This window comes from Podarcis raffonei, chromosome 17 (genome assembly GCF_027172205.1).
Source record: "Podarcis raffonei isolate rPodRaf1 chromosome 17, rPodRaf1.pri, whole genome shotgun sequence".
Classification (NCBI taxonomy): domain Eukaryota; kingdom Metazoa; phylum Chordata; class Lepidosauria; order Squamata; family Lacertidae; genus Podarcis; species Podarcis raffonei.
In genome coordinates, this window is record NC_070618.1 from 33,769,581 (window position 1) to 33,789,470 (window position 19,890).

Here is a 19,890-nt window from a genome sequence, read left to right on the forward strand (position 1 = left end):
TTCGTGACCCCATGGACCAGAGCACGCCAGGCACTCCTGTCTTCCACTGCCTCCTGCAGTTTGGTCAAACTCATGCTGGTAGCTTCAAGAACACTGTCCAACCATCTCGTTCTCTGTTGTTCCCTTCTCCTTGTGCCCTCCATCTTTCCCAACATCAGGGTCTTTTCCAGGGAGTCTTCTCTTCTCATGAGGTGGCCAGAGTATTGGAGCCTCAGCTTCACGATCTGTCCTTCCAGTGAGCACTCAGGGCTGATTTCCTTAAGAATGGATAGATTTGATCTTCTTGCAGTCCATGGGACTCTCAAGAGTCTCCTCCAGCACCATAATTCAAAAGCATCAATTCTTTGGCGATCAGCCTTCTTTATGGTCCAGCTCTCACTTCCATACATCACTAGTGGGAAAACCATAGCTTTAACATAACAGCATATATTCAACAACAAAAATCAGCAACGATTTGTTGTTGACAAAGGACAGCTGGACATATAAAGCGTCCCATTACCTTCAGTAGCTTAGGGCCTCATCAAACCTAAATCTCGCCCTAATTTGAAGCAAGGCGAGCTCAACTCCAACATCGAGAAAGACTCTGAAGCAGGTGTTTTTGCTGCTTAAGGTTGATGGGACGAGGCAATGGCTTCTTTCACATGTTGTTTTGGGCAAGACTGCAATGCCCGTCACTTACAAAGTCTACAAATGCCACAAGAAATATTCTTCTGTTAAAGGTGCCCCCAGGACTTTTTCTAACAGGCAGAGATGCCAAACTCCATAACTCTTTGTTTGCTTATTTGAAACCCTTCAGCCACAAAGGGAGCCAATAAAAACTTCAAAACCAGAAAAGGACCATCAGCAATGCAGAATGCAAGTAAGAGGAGGAGATTAAATAAATCACAGCAATTAAATACATCGGGAGCAGGCAAACCCCAGCCAGGTAATTAAATCGCATAAAACTCTGCTGGAATAGGAAAGTTTTCAATTGATGTTAATTATACTAAATTATTGTTAACTGATGTTAATTATTTTAAATGCATCCATTTAAAATTAACTACTGCCTGAGGCAAAGCTTTTTTTTGGGGGGGGGACAGAGGGTGGCACACTCTTCAGATCAAAGGTGACCCATGATGCGGCAAAAATACAATCACGGGAGATTCCAAGGTAGGAGTTGATTGTGATTAAAACCACTGAAACGAAATAACTTAAAGCAGGATGGGGCCAGGAGCTTCATGCAAGACTGGGAGTGCTCTGTGCTCGAAAGGACAAATTCTGTGCCAAGGTAACCCAAATTCTGCATCAGGAAATGCTGAATTCTGCATCTGGCATATATTGTACACATCAGGCATGTTTTCCAGTTTTGCATAACCTGCATTGTTTATTGTCTGCGTGGGTTATTCTGCCTCCATTTCTTCCAGGAAGAGGAAAGGGCATCAGAACTCCCACCACCATCAGGCCAGTCACTGGAAAACTTACTTAGTTACATCCCTTGCATCTGGGGTTCTCCCAAGCATTGCCCACAGCCTTTCAAGTATCTTTTTCTTTAGCAATTAATTGTAGCCAAGTAATATTGTCTTCCAAAACAGGGTTTTAGCAGTGAGTCCATAAGTGACTGTGGAGGCAAATTCTGGATCCACATGTCCTTCCATAGCGGGGACCTAGGTTTCTGGGCAGGAGTTAATCACAGTGAGGGGTTGCCAAGCATCCCTTCCTCTTAGCACGTTTCTCCCTTTCATCCTGAGTTCGAGTGTCTTCAAAGCCCATGACACCTTTGGTAAAGGCTGTTCTCCAGCTGGAGCGCTCGCAGGCCAGTGTTTCCCAGTTGCCGGTGTTTATACAACATTTCTTTGGATTTGCCTTGAGAGAGTCTTTAAACCTCTTTTGTGGACCACCAATATTTCGCTTTCCATTTTTAAGTTCAGAATAGAGTAGTTGCTTTAGAAGACGATAATTAGGCACCTGAACAACATGACCAATCAACGAAGTAGATGTTGAAGAACGATTGCTTCGACACTGGTGATCTTTGCTTCTTTCAGTCCACTGCCATTAGTTCGTCTGTCTTCCCAAGTGATGTGTAAAAATTTTCAGAGACACCTTTGATGGAATCTTTCGAGGAGTTGGAGATGGCGTTTATAAGTGGTCCATGCTTTACAAGCATACAGTAAGGTTGGTAGTACAATGGATTTGTAAACAAGCATTTTGGTTTCCCTGCGAATGTCCTGATCCTCAAACACTGCACTGCACTTCAATTGGGAGAAAGCTGCACTTGCAGAGCTCAGGCGATGCTAGATTTTGGCATCAAAGTCGGCCCATGTAGTGAAAGTGATATAAGTTTGATATAAGTTGTTTATTTTAAAGTTATTGTGACTTTTATATTGGACCAGATTGTTACTATTAATGTTTGATGTTTTATTATGTTTTTATGTCTTGGAAGCCACTCAGAGTGGCTTAGGCAACCCAGCCAGATGGGTGGGGTATAAATGAATTATTATTATTATTATTATTAGGCAGAATGTGTATCTTTCATTATTCATGTCTCTGGCATCAAACCGCCTAAGTTCCAAGTCTGAACTTTTCCAGAATGAGTTGCACCTCTGCTGTTGATCTGAATAGTCAAAGTTTTCTCCTTTGGCAGCAATAGAACTCATTCATTCAGGAAACCACTGGGTGTCCTTGTGTTTATTTTCAATCTGTTTCTGCTACTGTATAATAGCTACTGTGGTTTGGAAGTTCCAGCTCAACTTGGCTCCCTTGGGAAGAATTGTTCCACTACTACACCATCCGCACAAACCAGACTGTGATTGTAGGGGTTGCCCACAAACCCTACAAGCACTGTTTTTGGTTGCGTGCAGCAGGAGGATAGGGCAACATATTACAATGGCGCATTTTCCAAAATAAAAATATTCTGCTTCGATATCTTCCTCCTTGCACATACTGCCAAAACATTCCTTTGAAATTCCTGCAAAATGCACGAGTTTCTTCTCTGTCCACAAGCTGGCACTGTTTTGCATCCTGTTTGATTCTCTGTGCAGGAAGGAGAGTGGATGGCTGGATGTAGAATTCCAGTCCTTTCCTCAGCCTGACTCAACAACACCCCCAACAGGGCAGAATGAGACAGCTGCACCAGGCTGCAGATTTGGGGCAGCAAATTGTTAGTTATTTAACCCAAGGGTCCCAACTCTACAATTGATTCTATGATTCTATGGACCACCTGAAAACTGTGTGTCTTGGTGGCTCGCTTAATGATTTCCCCACCTGTTGCAATTATAATGCATGCTAAATGCTGTGTGGGTTTTTCATTGCTTCTTTCATTTCTTATACAGCGGTACCTTGGTTTAAGAACAGCCCTGTTTATGAACTATTCAGTTTACAAACTCCACAAAACTGGAAGTAGTGTCCTGGTTTGCAAACTTTGCCTCGGTCTAAGAACGGAAGCCGAATGGTGGAAGGGCACTGGCGGTGGGAGGCCTCATTAGGAAAAGCGCACCTCGGTTTAAGAACAGACTTCTGGAACAGATTAAGTTTGTAAACCAAGGTACCACTGTATATTGTATTTTGCTGCATTACATTTTGAATTCCATAGAATTAAGTGAATTAAGTGTCCTGAGTCAGCCTTCTGAGCCCATCTGGGTGATCTCAGTCATATTATTCTATGCCTACAAAAATACCCAAAATCAGTTTTCAAATTCATTTGTAATTCTACCTACCTGGGAAGCAACATGGATACGTGATTTCTTCCTCAATGCAGAAACACTGGTCTGCCAAATAGCTATCAGACCTTCCTCCTGGAAAGTTCACGTTAAAGTAAATCATGTGGATCAGAATTCTCCCATGTTGTAGAGATAATAACCATAAAATCATTACTCATGAAGTCCTGTTCTCTCCCCTGATCCATCTCTAAAGAAACAGAATGCTACAGAGCAAAAGGCATTTGGGTATCATTAGCAAATTCAAATTACCCTCCAAGGTAATATAAAAGTGTTGTCATTTTTGTTGTTAAACTATACTTACATATATAGTTTGTTTTCTATGCAGCTCACATGCATAAAATGCTAACATGCAATTAAAATAACAATACAGTGGTACTTTGGTTCTCGAACTTAATCCGTTCTGGAAGTCCGTTCGAGTCCCAAAACTGTTTGAAAACTAAGGTGTGACTTCCGATTGGCTGCAGGAGCTTCCTGCACTCAAGTGGAAGCCGCGTCAGACATTCGGCTTCTGAAAAACGTTTGAAAACCGGAACACTTACTTCCGGGTTTTCGGTGTTTGGGAGCTGATTTGTTCAACAACTAAGTCGTTCGAGAACCAAGGTACCCCGGTATCCTAAAATAAAAACTTGCAGCAAAGAAACTCCAGAAGAGAGAATAAGATCAAAGTAAATTAATAAAAAATGTACAGCCACATGAAACAGTAAAAAGTAAAACGTTACTAACTGGGACCGTTTTTATGAAGCCATGGTGCACGAATGACCATATAGATAGCACCAGGCAAACCTCTGCAGGGAGGCTATTCCGCAGTGGTGCCATCACTGAGAAGGCCGTCTCTCTGGTACGTTCACCTTCCCGCCGCAGTGATACCTATTTATCTACTTGCACTGGCATGGTTTTGACTGCTAGGTTGGCAGGAGCTGGGACAGAGCAACGGGAGCTCACCCAGTCACAGGGATTCGAACCGCTGACCTTCTGATCGGCAAGCCCAAGAGGCTCAGTAGTTTAGACCACAGCTCCACCCGCGTTCTACTCTGGAGTAAGAATATGGGAGGTAGCTGTACATCATCTAGCCTGATGAGAGGACCCCTCCCCCCTGAACTGCATTCAATGGTATAAGGAGGTGTGGGATATAGCTATTAATGATAAATTAACATGTGCCATTAAGGTAAGATGAGAAATATGCAGGAGAAATGATTCTGAGGAGATATGGAAAGTTTTTGTAGAATTTGTACTGTTGAAATGGAAAGGGGTCAAACATCGGAAGAGGTGTTGAAATTTTGGGAGGTTGGATAGTTACAATGGAATGGTCTCAGCAGTGGGGTGCACATTTTTATTCTTATTTATTTATGATTATTACTTTGTTAAAATAAAATAATTTTTAAAAAGAGTCAATTAAAATGTTTTTTTTTAAATGAACTGCATTCAAGTCAAGCTCCATGGAATGTAGGAAGTCCAGTACCAGAAACTTTATTGTCAGTTAACTTGTGTTTTGCTTTGCACTTATGTACATAAACCTATACCAGTTTTCTTAAAAATAATTATATTATTTATAATATAATTTTATTATTTGAACCCTGCCCACCTGACTGGGTTGCTCCAGCCACTCTGGATGGCTTCCAACATATACAAAACCATAACAGAACATTACACATTAAAAAGCTTGCCTATTTAGAAATTGTTGGTTTCTGGCCTTTTTTATATATCTAATTTGCTCTGTATATAAATTATTTTTGCATTTTTTGTATATTTGCATTTTTTGAAAGTTTGCTGTGAGCCAGTTTGGGAAAGTGACATATAAGTAAACTCAGTCAATGGTATACAGCATCGGGAGGCAAACTAAGGCCCGGGGGCCGGATCCGGCCCAGTCGCCTTCTAAATCCGGGCAGCAGATGGTCTGGGAATCAGCGTGTTTTTACATGAGTAGAATGTGTCCTTTTATTTAAAATGCATCTCTGGGTTATTTGTGGGGCATAGGAATTCGTTCATTCCGCCCCCCAAAAAAATAGTCCGGCCCCCCACAAGGTCTGAGGGACAGTGGACTGGCCCCTTGCTGGAAAAGTTTGCTGATCCCTGGTATACAGTATAAGTCTAAAGTGATAAAAGGTGCACTGATCTACAAAGGCCACTTGGTCCTGTAACAACAGTACTGGATCAACAAGCACCCCAAACTGGGAATCAGATCCTTACACAGGATGCAACCTGCTCTAGAACAGGGATAGGCAGAAGGTAGCTTGGAATTACTTTCAGAACTCAGTGCAGCTTGCGGTAGATTGGCAAGGATTTCTACCCCCTTCTTAAACAGCAACAACACATACACACAAAATTAAGCCGCCAGAATGAAGAAAGCTGGGGAAGGAAAGGGGCTGCTGCTTTAGTGCAATGGGTATCCTCTATCATCATACTGGTGAGGAACTGCCATCATTTGTCCGACATTATTTGGTCTTACTACCAGTCTCTGGATTTGGCCATTTTGGGTAAAAAACATTCACCTTTCTCAAGCTGGAATCCAGCTGATATAGCTTCATTAATGTGTGACCCCGAAATTCCGGACCCCACCCATTTGATGCCAAAGTTTGGTGCTAGTTTTGTGCCACAAACCTGTTCTGTGCCACCCCCCAAATCAAGCAATTGACACATCAAATTGGGGTCACAGGTTAATGCCAACTGACTTCAAACAGGTCACATGTGGGAAAGCTCCGGGACCCCCTTCTAAATCGAAAGACTGCATTCTTTATTCTTTTGTTACAGCTGTCGCTTAAATTGGGTGCTTTTAAAATTTAGTGCCTTTTTCTAACACCCATGGCAACAGAAATATGCACCAGAGTCAAAAAGTCCAGAATTCTCGCCTCCCCCCCCCCCCCGCCTTTGACACCTGGGACATGTGCTCTCAGGACACACAAACACTTCAAAAATTCCCGTGACTGCAATTTGTTTTAACTGTTCTTAATACTGAATTTTAACGTCCACAGGGTGGACTGTGCGGAGGCCCAGACTAGGGCAGCACTTTTGTCCTTGGGGGGGACGGAGGGAGAACTTCGCCAGATGCAGCTTCTCCCTTCTACCCTACCAACACAGTTTTCCCAAGGCAGCGAGAAATGGCTGGGATTCCCCCTGGCTTTTACGCAGCGCCTTCTTCCTCCGGCCTCGGACGTGGCAACACAACTGAGAGCCAACGGCTCCGATTGAACCCGGGGAGCTCGCTTCCAAGTCGATGCGGCTTGGATCGCATCCGGCTTCCCTTTCCCTGGACGGAGCGGGGCTGCGCCGGGAGGAGTGACCAGAGCGGGGCTGGCCGGACCAGGCCAGGCTGGAAAAGGGGCGGTGGGCGAGACCCGCTTCGCTCCGCGCTCCGGGCCTGGAGGAGCGACGCCCAGGCGGGTCTCTGCCCCGAGGCAGCTGCTGCCGCTGCAGCCGCCGCCCCCGAACACGCCCCGCCCCTCGACGGGACGCGCTTGCTCCGCCCCATCGGGTTGCCCGAGCCTTTCGGGGGCGGGGGGACCCGGAGGAAAGCTTCGCCCAGCGCCTCCGGGGCCGGCGAGCGCGGGGTTGGCTCTCCCTCCGCCGCCCGTCCGCCCCGTCGTGCCGGACTTTGGCCCCGCTCCTTGGCCCCGCCTCGTGGGGAGAGGCGCCAGGGGTCCTTCCCAAGTGGCCCCGGCCCGAGGCTGCTGCGCTCTCGTGCGCTCTCGTGCGCCCTGAGCGCCACCGGAGCTGCTCTTTGTTCCAGCGCTGATGCCGAGGCGAGGAAACTTTGTTTGTTTGTTTGTTTGCGCTCCTTGCCAGGCGGCCCGCCCCTCCCCCCCTCCTTCGATCCCTGAGAAGATCCGGATTGCAGAGGACTTCCAGGAGCCGACGGGAGCCCCTGCCCCACCCTGGCGCTCCAGGTCCTGCTTTCTGCCCTCTCCAGCCGCTCTCACCAGGGACTAGAAGACTTGGCGTCTTCCTCCCCGGTGACTGAACCCCAGCGCGGCTCTGCTCTCCTCCCCCAGGGACCCGAGGCTCCGGACTGGGTTTGAACCGCATGGACTGAGGAGCTGGATCCCGCCCGATCCCGCAGCGGCAGGTTGCTCTGCAAAGATCATGCAAAAAGATCCCGACGCGCTCCTCCACGCCCTGTCCCGGCAGCCGCTCAGCGCGGAGCCTCTGGCTTGGCCTCGCCACCAGGGCGACGTCCAGGTGACGGTGCGGAGGCCCAGATCCCGAGCTGGGGACTTCGCTGCTCCCAGAGCTGCGCTGAGGAAGACCTTGGTGGCTGTGGATGTCGTGTGCCTGCTCGTGGGTGAGTGGGGCGCGGAGGGGCTGGGATTTTACTGGCCAGGTAACCAGGAAAGTGGGAATTTGCCAATTAGCTTTCTCGAGATGAAATCCTGAATCCAGGCAAAGGTTTCTCTTAATCCCCCTAATTAGTGATTTGCAATTGCTTAATTTTTTTGTTTGTGTTGGCGTCTTATGGCGTGTAGCTCATTTCACCTTCTGGTTATTTGCACATCTGGTAATGCAGCCTGGAGCTTGGTACAGTATTAAGATCACCAGGCAGCCAGTGCTCATTTCTCCAGCTTTTCACAGAATCATGGAGCTAGCAGGCGCCCTGAGGGTCATTTAGTCCAACCCCCTCCAATGCAGGAATCTTTTGCCCAACACAGGGCTGGAAACCACAACCCTGATATTAAGAGTCTGACTGATACCAATTCTGCAAGCTGGAAGGGTCTATCTAAATCGGAACATGTGCAGCCCAACACTCTGCTCAAATATTATTGTAATTCATGGAGCACTTTGCTTTGATCCTTGGCAACCACTGCAAGGGACATTAGGTGAAGGTAAAGGGACCCCTGACCATTAGGTCCAGTCATGGCCGACTCTGGGGTTGCGGCGCTCATCTCGCTTTATTGGCCGAGGGAGCTGGCGTACAGCTTCTGGGTCATGTGGCCAGCATGACTAAGTCGCTTCTGGCAAACCAGAGCAGCGCACGGAAACACTGTTTACCTTCCCGCTGGAGTGGTACCTATTTATCTACTTGCACTTTGACGTGCTTTGGAACTGCTAGGTTGGCAGGAGCAGGGACCGAGCAACGGGAGCTCACCCCGTCGCGGGGATTTGAACCGCTGACCTTCTGATCGGCAAGTCCTAGGCTCTGTGGTTTAACCCACAGTGCCACCCGCAAGGGACATTAAGCCTCCATATATTCAGCCCAGCTAGTACAGGAATACCTTAATCTCTTTCCCACTGAGAATCAAGTTTAAGACACTAACAGCAGCATAGTTCTTTCTTTACCCTTTTGACCAGTGCTTTGAGTTGTTGGGCCAGAGGCTGCTGTTGAGATCCCAGCTAAGAAGTAATAATAATAATAATAATAATAATAATAATAATAATAATAATAATAATAATATACCCCGCCCATCTGGCTGTGTTTCCTCCAGCCACTCAGGGACCATGCTGGATACCTGGAAGCCATGTGGAGGATTTGAGGAATTGTAGCAGTGGCATTTCTTGTCTGGCTCTTTAGTTCCGGATGCCATTGCATGATTCCTGATGGGGAACTGCTATGATTAAAACATCCTGATACACACACACACACACACATCTTTGTATTGGAAGTACTTCAGCTTTTATTCCTGACTTTTGGCCCTGTTCTTCCCTGGTAGACTTTTAGCAACACATTGCAAAGATGTGCACATGGAAGAACCCAAGGCACCCGGTTTGTGATCAGAGGTGACCTTGCCTTGAGTCAAGGTGAGGAGGCTGCCTTCAGGGCAGATCTACGCATGAGAAGGAGCCCATACAGCTTTCCTGGTTAATGATACTACAGAGGAGGGGTTATCTTCAGAGGAGATCTGGTGGGTGGAAGGGCTGGGCTTCCTTCTTCCTCACACCCACTGGTTTTCCCAAACCACCCCTCCCCTTCTTTCCCCAGTCAGGCATATTTCTGGTCACGGGTCATGGGGGAGAACTGGTGAGTGGAGAAGGGTTAATTACCCCTGAAATCTGTGCTTTTGTAAGGAATCACAGGGTTGTGATAACATCTAGTTTCTCCCTTAGATGTTGGATTTTCAGATGCCTGACCCATGGGGCACAGTTGATCTATTAAGCCCTGGTGTAATCAGTAATAATAATAATAATAATTAATGTATTACTTATACTCCACCTATCTGGACAGTCCTCCCCAGCTACTCAAGGCGGCTCTCAGCAGAATATTTAAAACACGATAAAACATCAAACATTAGAAGTTTCCCTAAACAGGGCTGCCTTCAGATGTCTTCTAAAAGTCAGATAGTTATTTATTTCCTTGACATCTGATGGGAGGGCATTCTACAGGGCGGGTGCCACTACCGAGAAGGCCCTCTGCCTGGTTCCCCGTAACTTCACTTCTTGCAGTGAGGGAACCACCAGAAGGCCCTCGGTGCTGGATTTCAGTGTCCGGGCAGAACTATGGGAGTGGAGAAGCTCCTTCAGGGCCGAGGCTGTTTAGGGCTTTAAAGGTCAGCACCAACACTTTGAATTGTGCTTGGAAACGTACTGGGAGCCAATGTAGGTCTTTGAGGACCGGTGTTATATGGTCTTGGCGGCCACTCCCAGTCACCAGTCTGGCTGCCGCATTCTGGATTAATTGTAGTTTCCGGGTCACCTTCAAAAGTAGCCCCATGTAGAGAACATTGCAGTAGTCCAAGCAGAAGATAACTAGAGCGTGCACCACACTGGCGAGACAGTCCGCGGGCAGGTAAGAAACCTATGGTCAGAGTTTAATAAAATGTCATGGTGGAGTCATTACCCTAGGGCACCCAGCCACCCTATCTTACTTTTAGCTTGCTCTGTGTGGTTTAATGCAAATGTTGGTTTCCGATTCAGCTAAGTATGGAGAAAGGCAAGTTTGGGGGTTCAAAACTCAACCCCTAGAAACCTAATCCAGCAACACTTCTGGCTTATGCCATTCCCCCAGGCATTGCCCATTTGCTCCCAAAGCATTGCTCCAAAACCTCAGGGCTAGAAACTTACTTGGTTGCAGTTTAATTAATACTGATTTTCCCAGGGAACTCAATTCTATCTCCCAATACCAGATTTGGGGTTTACACAACCCCTCAATTACCTGCTGGATGGTGTTGATTAATACATAAGGGAGTTGAGGGGAAACTTGGGAAGGTACCTTGATCAAGGGGCAGGGCTCAGAAGCGGGAAACGCAAGTTCGAATCCCAGCTCAGCCAGAGAACTCTTGCTCCCGTCTCTTTAAATCGTTTTCTGGCCAGGATCGAAACTGGAAGTAGCTTGGAAGTAAAGGAGGGAGGAGGTGTCAGGAGGTAAGCATTTGAGAATTGAGACTGAAGGGAAGTGGAAGCCACTGGGGTAGAAAACCATAGCTCTAGCGCAGGGGTCAGCAAACTTTTTCAGCTGGGGCCCGGTCCACTGTCCCTCAGACCTTGTGGGGGGCCGAACTATAGTTTGAAGGGGGGGAAAGAACGAATTCCTATGCCCCACAAATAACCCAGAGATGCATTTTAAATAAAAGGACACATTCTACTCATGTAAAAACACGCTGATTCCCAGAACATCCGCTGCCCAGATTTAGAAGGCAATTGGGCCAAATCTGGCCCCCAGGTCTTAGGTTGCTTACCCATGCTCTAGCCCAGGGGCCAGCAAACATTTTCAGCAGGGGGCCGGTCCACTGTCCCTCAGACCTTGGGGGGGGGGCTGGACTATATTTTTTGGGGGGAATGAACAAATTCCTATGCCCCACAAATAACCCAGAGATGCATTTTAAATTAAAGCACACATTCTGCTCGTGTAAAAACACCAGGCAGGCCCCACATTTTAAATAAAAGGACACAGTCTACTCATGTAAAAGCACGCTGATTCCTGGACTGTCTGCAGGTCGGATTTAGAAGACAATTGGGCCGGATCCGGCCCCCGGGCCCTAGGTTGCCTACCCCTGCTCTAGCTGCTAGCGGGACAGGGGACAGGGTGGCCCCATTCGTTCCCCACCTCTCTGCTGCAGCAAGGGCAAGAGTCTTCCGCTGTAGAACAAACAAAGCTGAGGCAGTGTGTCGTGCAAGAACCAACGTCTGTCTTCTTTCATGCTTCCTGGTTATTCTGGCCCGGATGTCACCAATATGCCACTCTGCGTGTGCCTGCAGAAGCCTTCCCCATTGTCCATAGGTTGCCTTGCCCTTCCCTCTGATGAAATTAGACCTTTCAGGGGCTAATGCAATAGGTTGGGTGCGAGGTGTTTGGTGTGGAACCCATAGCAGTTTCTGCAGTTTGCAGATGGGCCCATGGGCCCCAAAAGAGGGAAATGTGAGTCAACTGAAATATTTACTGGATCTCTCTCTTTTTTATACAGTCATACCTCATGTTACGTTTGCTTCATGTTATGTTTTTTCAGATTGTGTCCCACAGCGACCCAGAAGTACTAGAAAGAGTTACTTCTGGGTTTCGCCACTCACACATGCGCAGAAGCGCTAAATCGTGCTTCACACATGCGCACAAGCACCAAATCGCGCCGCGCACCTGCACAGATACGGTGCTTCAGGTTGCGGGCTTTTCATGTTGTTAACGGGCCTCCGGAATGGATCCCGTTCGCAACCAGAGGTACCACTGTATAACAATTTATCGATTTAACAAAAAATAAAAACAATAACAATACAAAAACAAAAACAAAACAAAGCAAATTGACTTTCCTCTAGTCCCTTCCTTGGTTCCATAATTTATCAATATACTTCATGTCCATTGTTCAGTTTGAAACCTTATTTAAACTATTTATTACCCGTTCATAACAAAATTACAAGTAATTAAAAAACCCTGCTAATGTATTAACTGTGCACAATGCTTCTGTACTTATGCAATAAACACCTTCCATTCTTCCTTAAATTCATTGTCATCTCTTCCTCTTAGTTTCATTGTCAATTCTGCCATTTCAGCATATTCCATTAATTTAACTTGCCAATCTTCTTTAGCTGGAACTCCTCCTTCTTTCCAACATTGTGCTAATAATGTCCGTGCAGCCGTAGTTGCATACATAAATAAATTATTTTGTGGTTTTGGTAGATCCACTCCCATAATACCTAATAGGAAAGCTTCTGGGTTTTTTTAACAAAGTTTATTTTAAACATCTTCTTCATTTCATTATAAATCATTTCCCAATATTTCTTTATGATTTTACAGTCCCACCACATATGGAAAAATATCCTTTTACTGGATATCTCAGAAAGACATCATAAAAGACCCCTGCTGGAGCAGACCAAAGTCTTCTCCATCCTGTTTTCCACAGTGGCCAACCAGAGGCCAAAGGGGAGACCACGAGCAAGGCATATGAGACATTTGATGGTTTTTTGTTGTCTGTTTTTGTGTTTAAAAACACATTATTTTGAGGTAAAAACACCTGAAAAAACAGTTGGTCTGTTGCATTGTAAGCTGTAGTTGTAGCAGAGGGAAAGGGAGAGAAGGAAAGAAAGGAGAGGAACTGCTTGTACCATCGCTGCCATGGTAAGGTTATCTGTTTCCATAAAGTTCAAGGAAGCCTGTGTCTCAGCGGGCTTCTGCCTATAAAGACAAGCATTTATATAGTGCTTTAGGGTGTTCAAATGGCTTAACGTCCTCTAGATTTTTAAATATATATATATATTAACAAACCTGTAAGTTAGATCAACTGTGTTATACCCAATTTGCAGATACGGCAACTGAGGCTGAGAGAGTAGATTGCCTAAGGGTATCCTATTAGTTCATGGCGGAGGAAGTAAGATCCTTAATTGCTGGCTGTAGATGTTTAAGGGCAGAGGGTTCACCTCATTCTAGTGCCATAACAATAGTACAAGTGTTGTTAACCAGGGTTTGAAATTAGCAGGTGCATTTTGCGCCTAAAGATTCTCCATTTGCATGCACCTCAAAAAGTCTGGGTGCCATTTTTTGTATCTGGCTGACACTCAAGGATTACTGAAATGTGTGTACTTTGAAGCCTCAAAGTACATTCTAAGGATAAGCAATATGTTAAGGAGTTTAACAATAAAGGGTAGAGTGTTTTGAAAACTGAAGTATGGTACCAATATTTTTATTGTAAACACCAAATTAAACATGTATTAACAATTCATGTTTAAAAAAGTGATATTAACAATGTGTCACTTATGTGAATTATGTATTGGTTCATGCTTATCAAAATAATAAATAAAAAGTGTTGCCGATACCCCCCTCTGCAAATGGCGACTAGATATCCTGTTTTGGCACCCACAACCCAGATCCCAGGAGCCATTTGGCCCCTCGTTTTTCTATCCCAGTTTCTAACACTGTTGTTAACGTTTAAATGTGGCCAGATCCCTGTGAAAGAAGCTGAGTAGATTGGCTGTTCTCTGTTTGCATAGAAACCAATGGATCCTTTCTCCCCCACTTAGCTATTGCCAAGGCAATATGTACTCTGTGCTTACAAAAAAACAAACAGTCAAAGTTCCGCACCAGAAATGTCTGGATTCTATAACCTGGGAATATGCAAATTGAGCAAAATGTGCCTATAGATATACAGTGGAACCTCGGTTTTCAAACATAATCCGTTCCAGAAGGCCATTTGACTTCCAAAACGTTCGAAAACTGAAAGAGGAAGCCTCAATTCGATAGGTAAACTCAAAACGGAAGCTGCATAGTACGTTCAGCTTCCAAAAATCGTTCGAAAACCAAAGCAATTACTTCCGGGTTTTCGGCGTTTGGCTTCCAAAACGTTTGTCAACAGAGCCGTTCGAGAACCGAGGTTCCACTGTATATTTTTTTCCTTGGTTTTAATGTATCCGTGTGGTTTTGTTTTGTTTTTTTTCTTTGGTTGCAAGTCACTTTGAGTTACCTTGGGCAAGAAAAAGCAACTGACAAATTTAAATAAATAATAATTTTGCATGGTTTGTAATCATCTAGTAGGCAAAAGGGACACACAAGAGGCGTTCTCAGACCCCTGGAAAGCCCAATGGAAACTCATTTGGTGTCTGAAATTCCTCTGAACTTTTAAATGCCGGGTGGGGAGAATATGAAGAGGAGTTACTTAGGACTCCCATTTTTTGCCCCATCACCTAATTCTCCGCTTATGTGAAACATGACGGAATTTCACAGTTCCCAGCCCTTGGCACTGTGAGCCTCTAAAGGGCTAGAGCAAAACTTTGCCAGGAGCAAAACTATCCTATTAGAGGGAGGAGTTGTCCCTTGACACTGATCCTTGGATGCCAGTCCTGTGAGCTGCTGCCTCTATGCAGCTGGGCCATCAGGGCAGGCCCTAGCAGAATGAACTCGCTATGTTTTGAACCAAGGGAAGCACCGTATTTTTCGCTCTACAAGACGCACGAGACCATAAGACGCACCTAGTTTTTGGAGGAGGAAAACAAGAAAAAAAATATTCTGAATCCCAGAAGCCGGAACAGCAAGATTGATCTGGCTTCTGGGATAGCCTCTTGCTGTTCTAGCTTCTGGGATAGCCACACAAAGCCTCTTCCGGGCAGGCTAAACCAGGATGAAGGCTTCCCCTGCCCGGAAAAGGCTGCGTGCGGCTATCCCATAAGCCAGGACAGCAAGCAGGATCGCTGCGCAGCGATCCCTCTTGCTGTCCTGGCTTATGGGATAGCCGCACAAAGCCTCTCCTGGGCAGTGGGATGAAGGCTCCCCCAAGAGCCGTGCTCCCTTTAAAGAGCGTGTGGAGCGTGTGTGCGGCTCTTGGGGGCTTTTCCCCGAGGAGGGAGAAGGGCAGCCCTTCTTCCTCCTCGGGGAAAAGCCCCCAAGAGCCACACACATACTCCATGCGGCTCTTTAAAGGGAGCACTGAGCAGAGCTTCCTGCCTGCATTTGCTCCATAAGACGCACACACATTTCCCCTTATTTTTTAGGAGGGAAAAGTGCGTCTTATAGAGCGAAAAATACGGTAATACACAAGCCCTTCCCATCTGAGGAAGGAGCCCTGCAAGGCCATTTGAAGTAACCTGTGATCATGCACAGTCCTGCTGAGAGGAGCTTCCAACCAAAATTGCAAACCCAGATTTCAGCAGTGGTGTGATGGCCTGGGACTCGGGCTCGGAACCAGAGGAGTCTCCGTCCGCACCGGATCCTTTGCCTCAGGCATCATCTGAACCAAGTCTGGGGCCTGATCCTGAAGAGTCCCAGTCTTCACAGGTTCCCCTGCAACAAACACCAGCTGGGCCGAGTCAGGGGCCTGAGCCTGCCCTGGCTCCAGATGCGGGGATTACCTTGTTGCCTTCAACTGGGCCATCACTTACAGCTGTTCCACTACCGGTTTGGTCAGGGGAGGCTGAGGCGGCCCCTGGGTCTAGTAACCCACTGACGTCTCCCAAGCTGCAGAGACTAAGGTCTGAGTGCTTGCCTTTGGGCGAAACAGGGAGGTGAGTCGCCGGGGGATCAGGACCGGCCGTTACCCTGATAAAGATAAAAGGCTGTCGGACCCCGCCCCAGGTTGCAGGAGCAATATTGCTGTATGCCAGATCTTGCCTGAGATCCTGTACCTGTCCTTGCCTGGTTTCCTGCCTCATGTCCTGCTTTGACCCTGTCGGACTGACTCCTAGCGGAACCTTCGGATTCTGGACCGGACCTGGATCACGGTTCTCGGGTTACCCCCGGGCCCAGCACAAGTGGTCAGCTGCAGCTGAGAGTTCCCAGTGAGATTTGTAGGGATCCACTGGAGATCTCTGATTGGGAGCTACCAAGTGAAGCCACTTGGTATTTGACACCAGTTTTAAAAGGTGCCACCTACAGCCCCTGTTGCCAAGGAACAATCAAGAGCTCATTTACAATTTCCCAGCCACATCTTTTATATGCCTGTTGTCTTTGTCCATGGAGTTTTATTGGCAGGGATACTGGAGTGGCTTGTCAGTTCCTGCTCCAGGTGGATCACGTTTAGTCAAAACTCTCCACTAGGACGTGTCCGTCTTGGGTGGCCCTGCGTGGCATAGTTCATAGCTTCTCTGAGTTATTCAAGCCCCTTCGCCACAACAAGGCAGTGCTTTTTCTTGGTTCCATGATCACTGCAGCTGGTGACAGCAGTCACGAAATTAAAAGACGCCTGCTTCTTGGGAGAAAAGCAATGACAAACCTAGACAGCATCTTGAAAAGCACAGACATCACCTTGCTGACAAAGGTCCGTATAGTTAAAGCTATGGTCTTCCCAGTCGTGATGTATGGAAGTGAGAGCTGCACCATAAAGAAGGCTGATCGCTGAAATTGATGCTTTTGAATTATGGTGCTGGAGGAGACTCTTGAGAGTCCCATGGACTGCAAGAAGATCAAATCTATCCATTCTTAAGGAAATCAGCCCTGAGTGCTCACTGGAAGGACAGATCCTGAAGCTGAGGCTCCAGTACTTTGGTCACCTCTTGAGAAGAGAAGACTCCCTGGAAAAGACCCTGATGTTGGGAAAGATGGAGGGCACAAGGAGAAGGGGACAACAGAGGACGATGGTTGGACAGTGTTCTCAAGGCTACCAGCATGAGTTTGACCAAACTGCGGGAGGCAGTGGAAGACAGAAGTGCCTGGCGTGCTCTGGTCCATGGGGTCATGAAGAGTCAGACACGACTAAACAACAGCCACATCTTTACCTGTCCCATCAGATCTGTGTGATGTTGGGTGACAGGCTGATAGGGTGTGGTTTGGGGAAAACAGCCTTGCAGACCAAATTAGGGTCCCTGACAGGCCTGATCCAGGGGTCAGATACCAGTTTCTTTGAGAGTTAAAGGCATGGTAATTAATTTTGGACCTGGTGAGTTACTGGTGCCATCCATCAGTTTCTTGGCATATGTGTTGTGTGTAGGCAGGTATGTGGGAAAACTGTTTTGAAATACAGTTTGGGGTTTATGCCTAAAGTTGTCTTATCTGCTTTTGTGATTGTAGCCTGTCATACCCACAGGATTCCTGATTCAAATCCCTAGACACATTTTTGGGGAGAGGCTCATAGCTCACAGGTAGACTGTGTGCTTTGCACAGAGGCCTATAGTTCATATCCTTTGCATCGTCAGGTAAAAGGATCTTGAAAAGCAAGGCTGGGGTAGAAGATTGCCTGGAGAGCTGTTGCTTGCCAGAGCAGGCAGAACCAAGCCAGCTGGACCAAATCAGCGGTTTGGTATAGTTGATTGTTTATTTATTGAAAGTACAGTGGAACCTCTACTTACAACCATAATCCGTTCCGGAGGTCCGGTCATAACTAGAAACGTACATAAGTAGAGGCGCACTTTTCCATAGAAAGTAATGGAAAAGTGAATTGATCCATTCTAGACAATGAAAAACACCCCCGCCCAATAAAGTGTCAAATCGAGATGTGGAAAATATGGAAACAACGAGGAGAGTTAGGGCTGAGATGTGGAGAAATGCTTCAGAGATCCAGACCATGGGGAGATCCGAAAAATTAATAATTATAATTTGGACTATAATTTGGTCTTTTTTATTTTAGTTTGTTATTTTAATTGGAGTATCATGCTTGGATATATTAATTGGATGTTTTTTATTGGAAAATCAATAAAAATGATTTTAAAAAGAAAAACACCTCCTAAAACAGCATTTTAACTTGGATTTTACTGTCTAACGAGACCATAGATCCACAAAATGAAGGCAATAATCAATGTATTGTACTATAAAATAAATAAGACAGTATTGAAGATGAAAAAAAATAACTTTTTTTTCTTACGTGCGCTGAGGGTGGGTGGGCTTACCTGGCTACAAGCTGGGGGTGGGGCAAGGGTCAATAAAGAGCTGATTCACTTTGGCCAGGGTCACTTTTTTTTCTTGCCAGGCCAGGTTCTTCTCTGGACTTCCTCAGGTTAGTTCCTCGGTGGGGTTTGGGGCTGCAGTGCGCCCGGCTGTGCCTCTTGCAAGCAGCACCTCTTCCACAGCTTTGGAGGTGGGATGGGGGCCCACTCCCTGGCAGCAGGAGCCTCAGCGTTGCCCCGCAGTCGGCCAGGCGAGCTCCGGGCTGCTGGCAAGGCCTCTGTTCATATTGAGAGGAAAGTTCATAAGTTGAAGCACCTACTGAAGGTCGTAACTGGAATCGTACATAAGTAGAGCCCTACGTAAGTCGAGATTCCACTGTATGTATAGTCCACCTTTCAGGGCAATGCCCAAACAAGTGGCATACTCTAGAGAGAAGATAAACTTGTTAAGTCAAAATAGTATACAGCACTAAGAGGCAGCACTTTGGTACTGTAGGCCTCAATGGAGCTATAGGATTTTGTTATAGGAAAAAGAGCAGTTGGGGAGAGAAATAACTAAGAATCACATAGCCTACAGCCGCTGCTCATCTTGATGAGACTTTTTCAGAACTTCTTAGCAGGTTGTACAGGTGGAAGCAGTGCTAGAAACTCAGGTACAGTGGTGCCTCGCAAGACGAATGCCTCGCAAGACAGAAAACTCGCAAGACGAAAGGGTTTTTGGTTTTTTGAGTTGCTTCGCAAGACGATTTTCCCTATGGGCTTGCTTCGCAAGACGGAAACATCTTGCAAGTTTGTTTCCTTTTTCTTAACACCGTTAATACATTTGCGACTTGACTTCGAGGAGCAACTCATAGAACGCGGTGTGGTAGCCTTTTTTGAGGTTTTTGAAGACTTTGGTGATTTTTGAAGCTTTTCCAAAACTTTTCCGAAACCGTGCTTCGCAAGACGAAAAAAATCGCAAAATGAAAAAACTCATGGAACGAATTAATTTCGTCTTGCGAGGCACCACTGTATTTAAGCTAGGCGCCAAATGACTCCTTACACCAAGGCTACAGTTGCCAAAATGGAAAGTCTAGTTGCCTTTTGGGTAAGGTTACCAGATTTTTTTCAATGAATCCGGCGACACTTTTCAACATCAATAGATTTTGTATGGGGACTAATTTGTAAATCTGGGGACTGTCCCTGGGAAACAGGGATGTCTGGTAACGTTACTTTTGGAGCAAGACGTCTCTAAAGTTATTTTTCAAAGGACTGACTGACTGCGATTGATTATCTGGCTAGTTCAGATGACAACCTTGAGCTTTGAGAACTGAAAGAAGAAAACTCTATCCAGAGACAGTCCACGTTTATATTGGGCTAGTCCTATCTCTTTTTCTTAATAGTGACACAGACCATTCATAACATAGGAATATTCTTGACAACTGTGAGCAGGGCACTGGGTTGGAGTAAGTGAAGACAAGCAGCAACAATTAACTATAACATTGTTCACTGCTCCTGCCCGGGCTGCACAGAAAAAGCATAGTTCCTGAAATTCATTCTG

The 19,890-nt window shown here is 46.2% G+C and overlaps 1 protein-coding gene across 1 annotated transcript in view; it reads left to right on the forward strand.

Moving 5' to 3' along the window:
- The first annotated feature begins 7,203 nt into the window (after positions 1–7,203).
- The window catches only part of LOC128404767 (phospholipid phosphatase 3-like), a 38,971-nt gene continuing 26,284 nt past the window's right edge, over positions 7,204–19,890 (forward strand). The window contains exon 1 of the mRNA XM_053370666.1: positions 7,204–7,971. Coding sequence (XP_053226641.1) covers positions 7,773–7,971 — 199 coding nt within the window. The 5' untranslated portion in view covers positions 7,204–7,772. The remainder of the gene's footprint in view (positions 7,972–19,890) is intronic.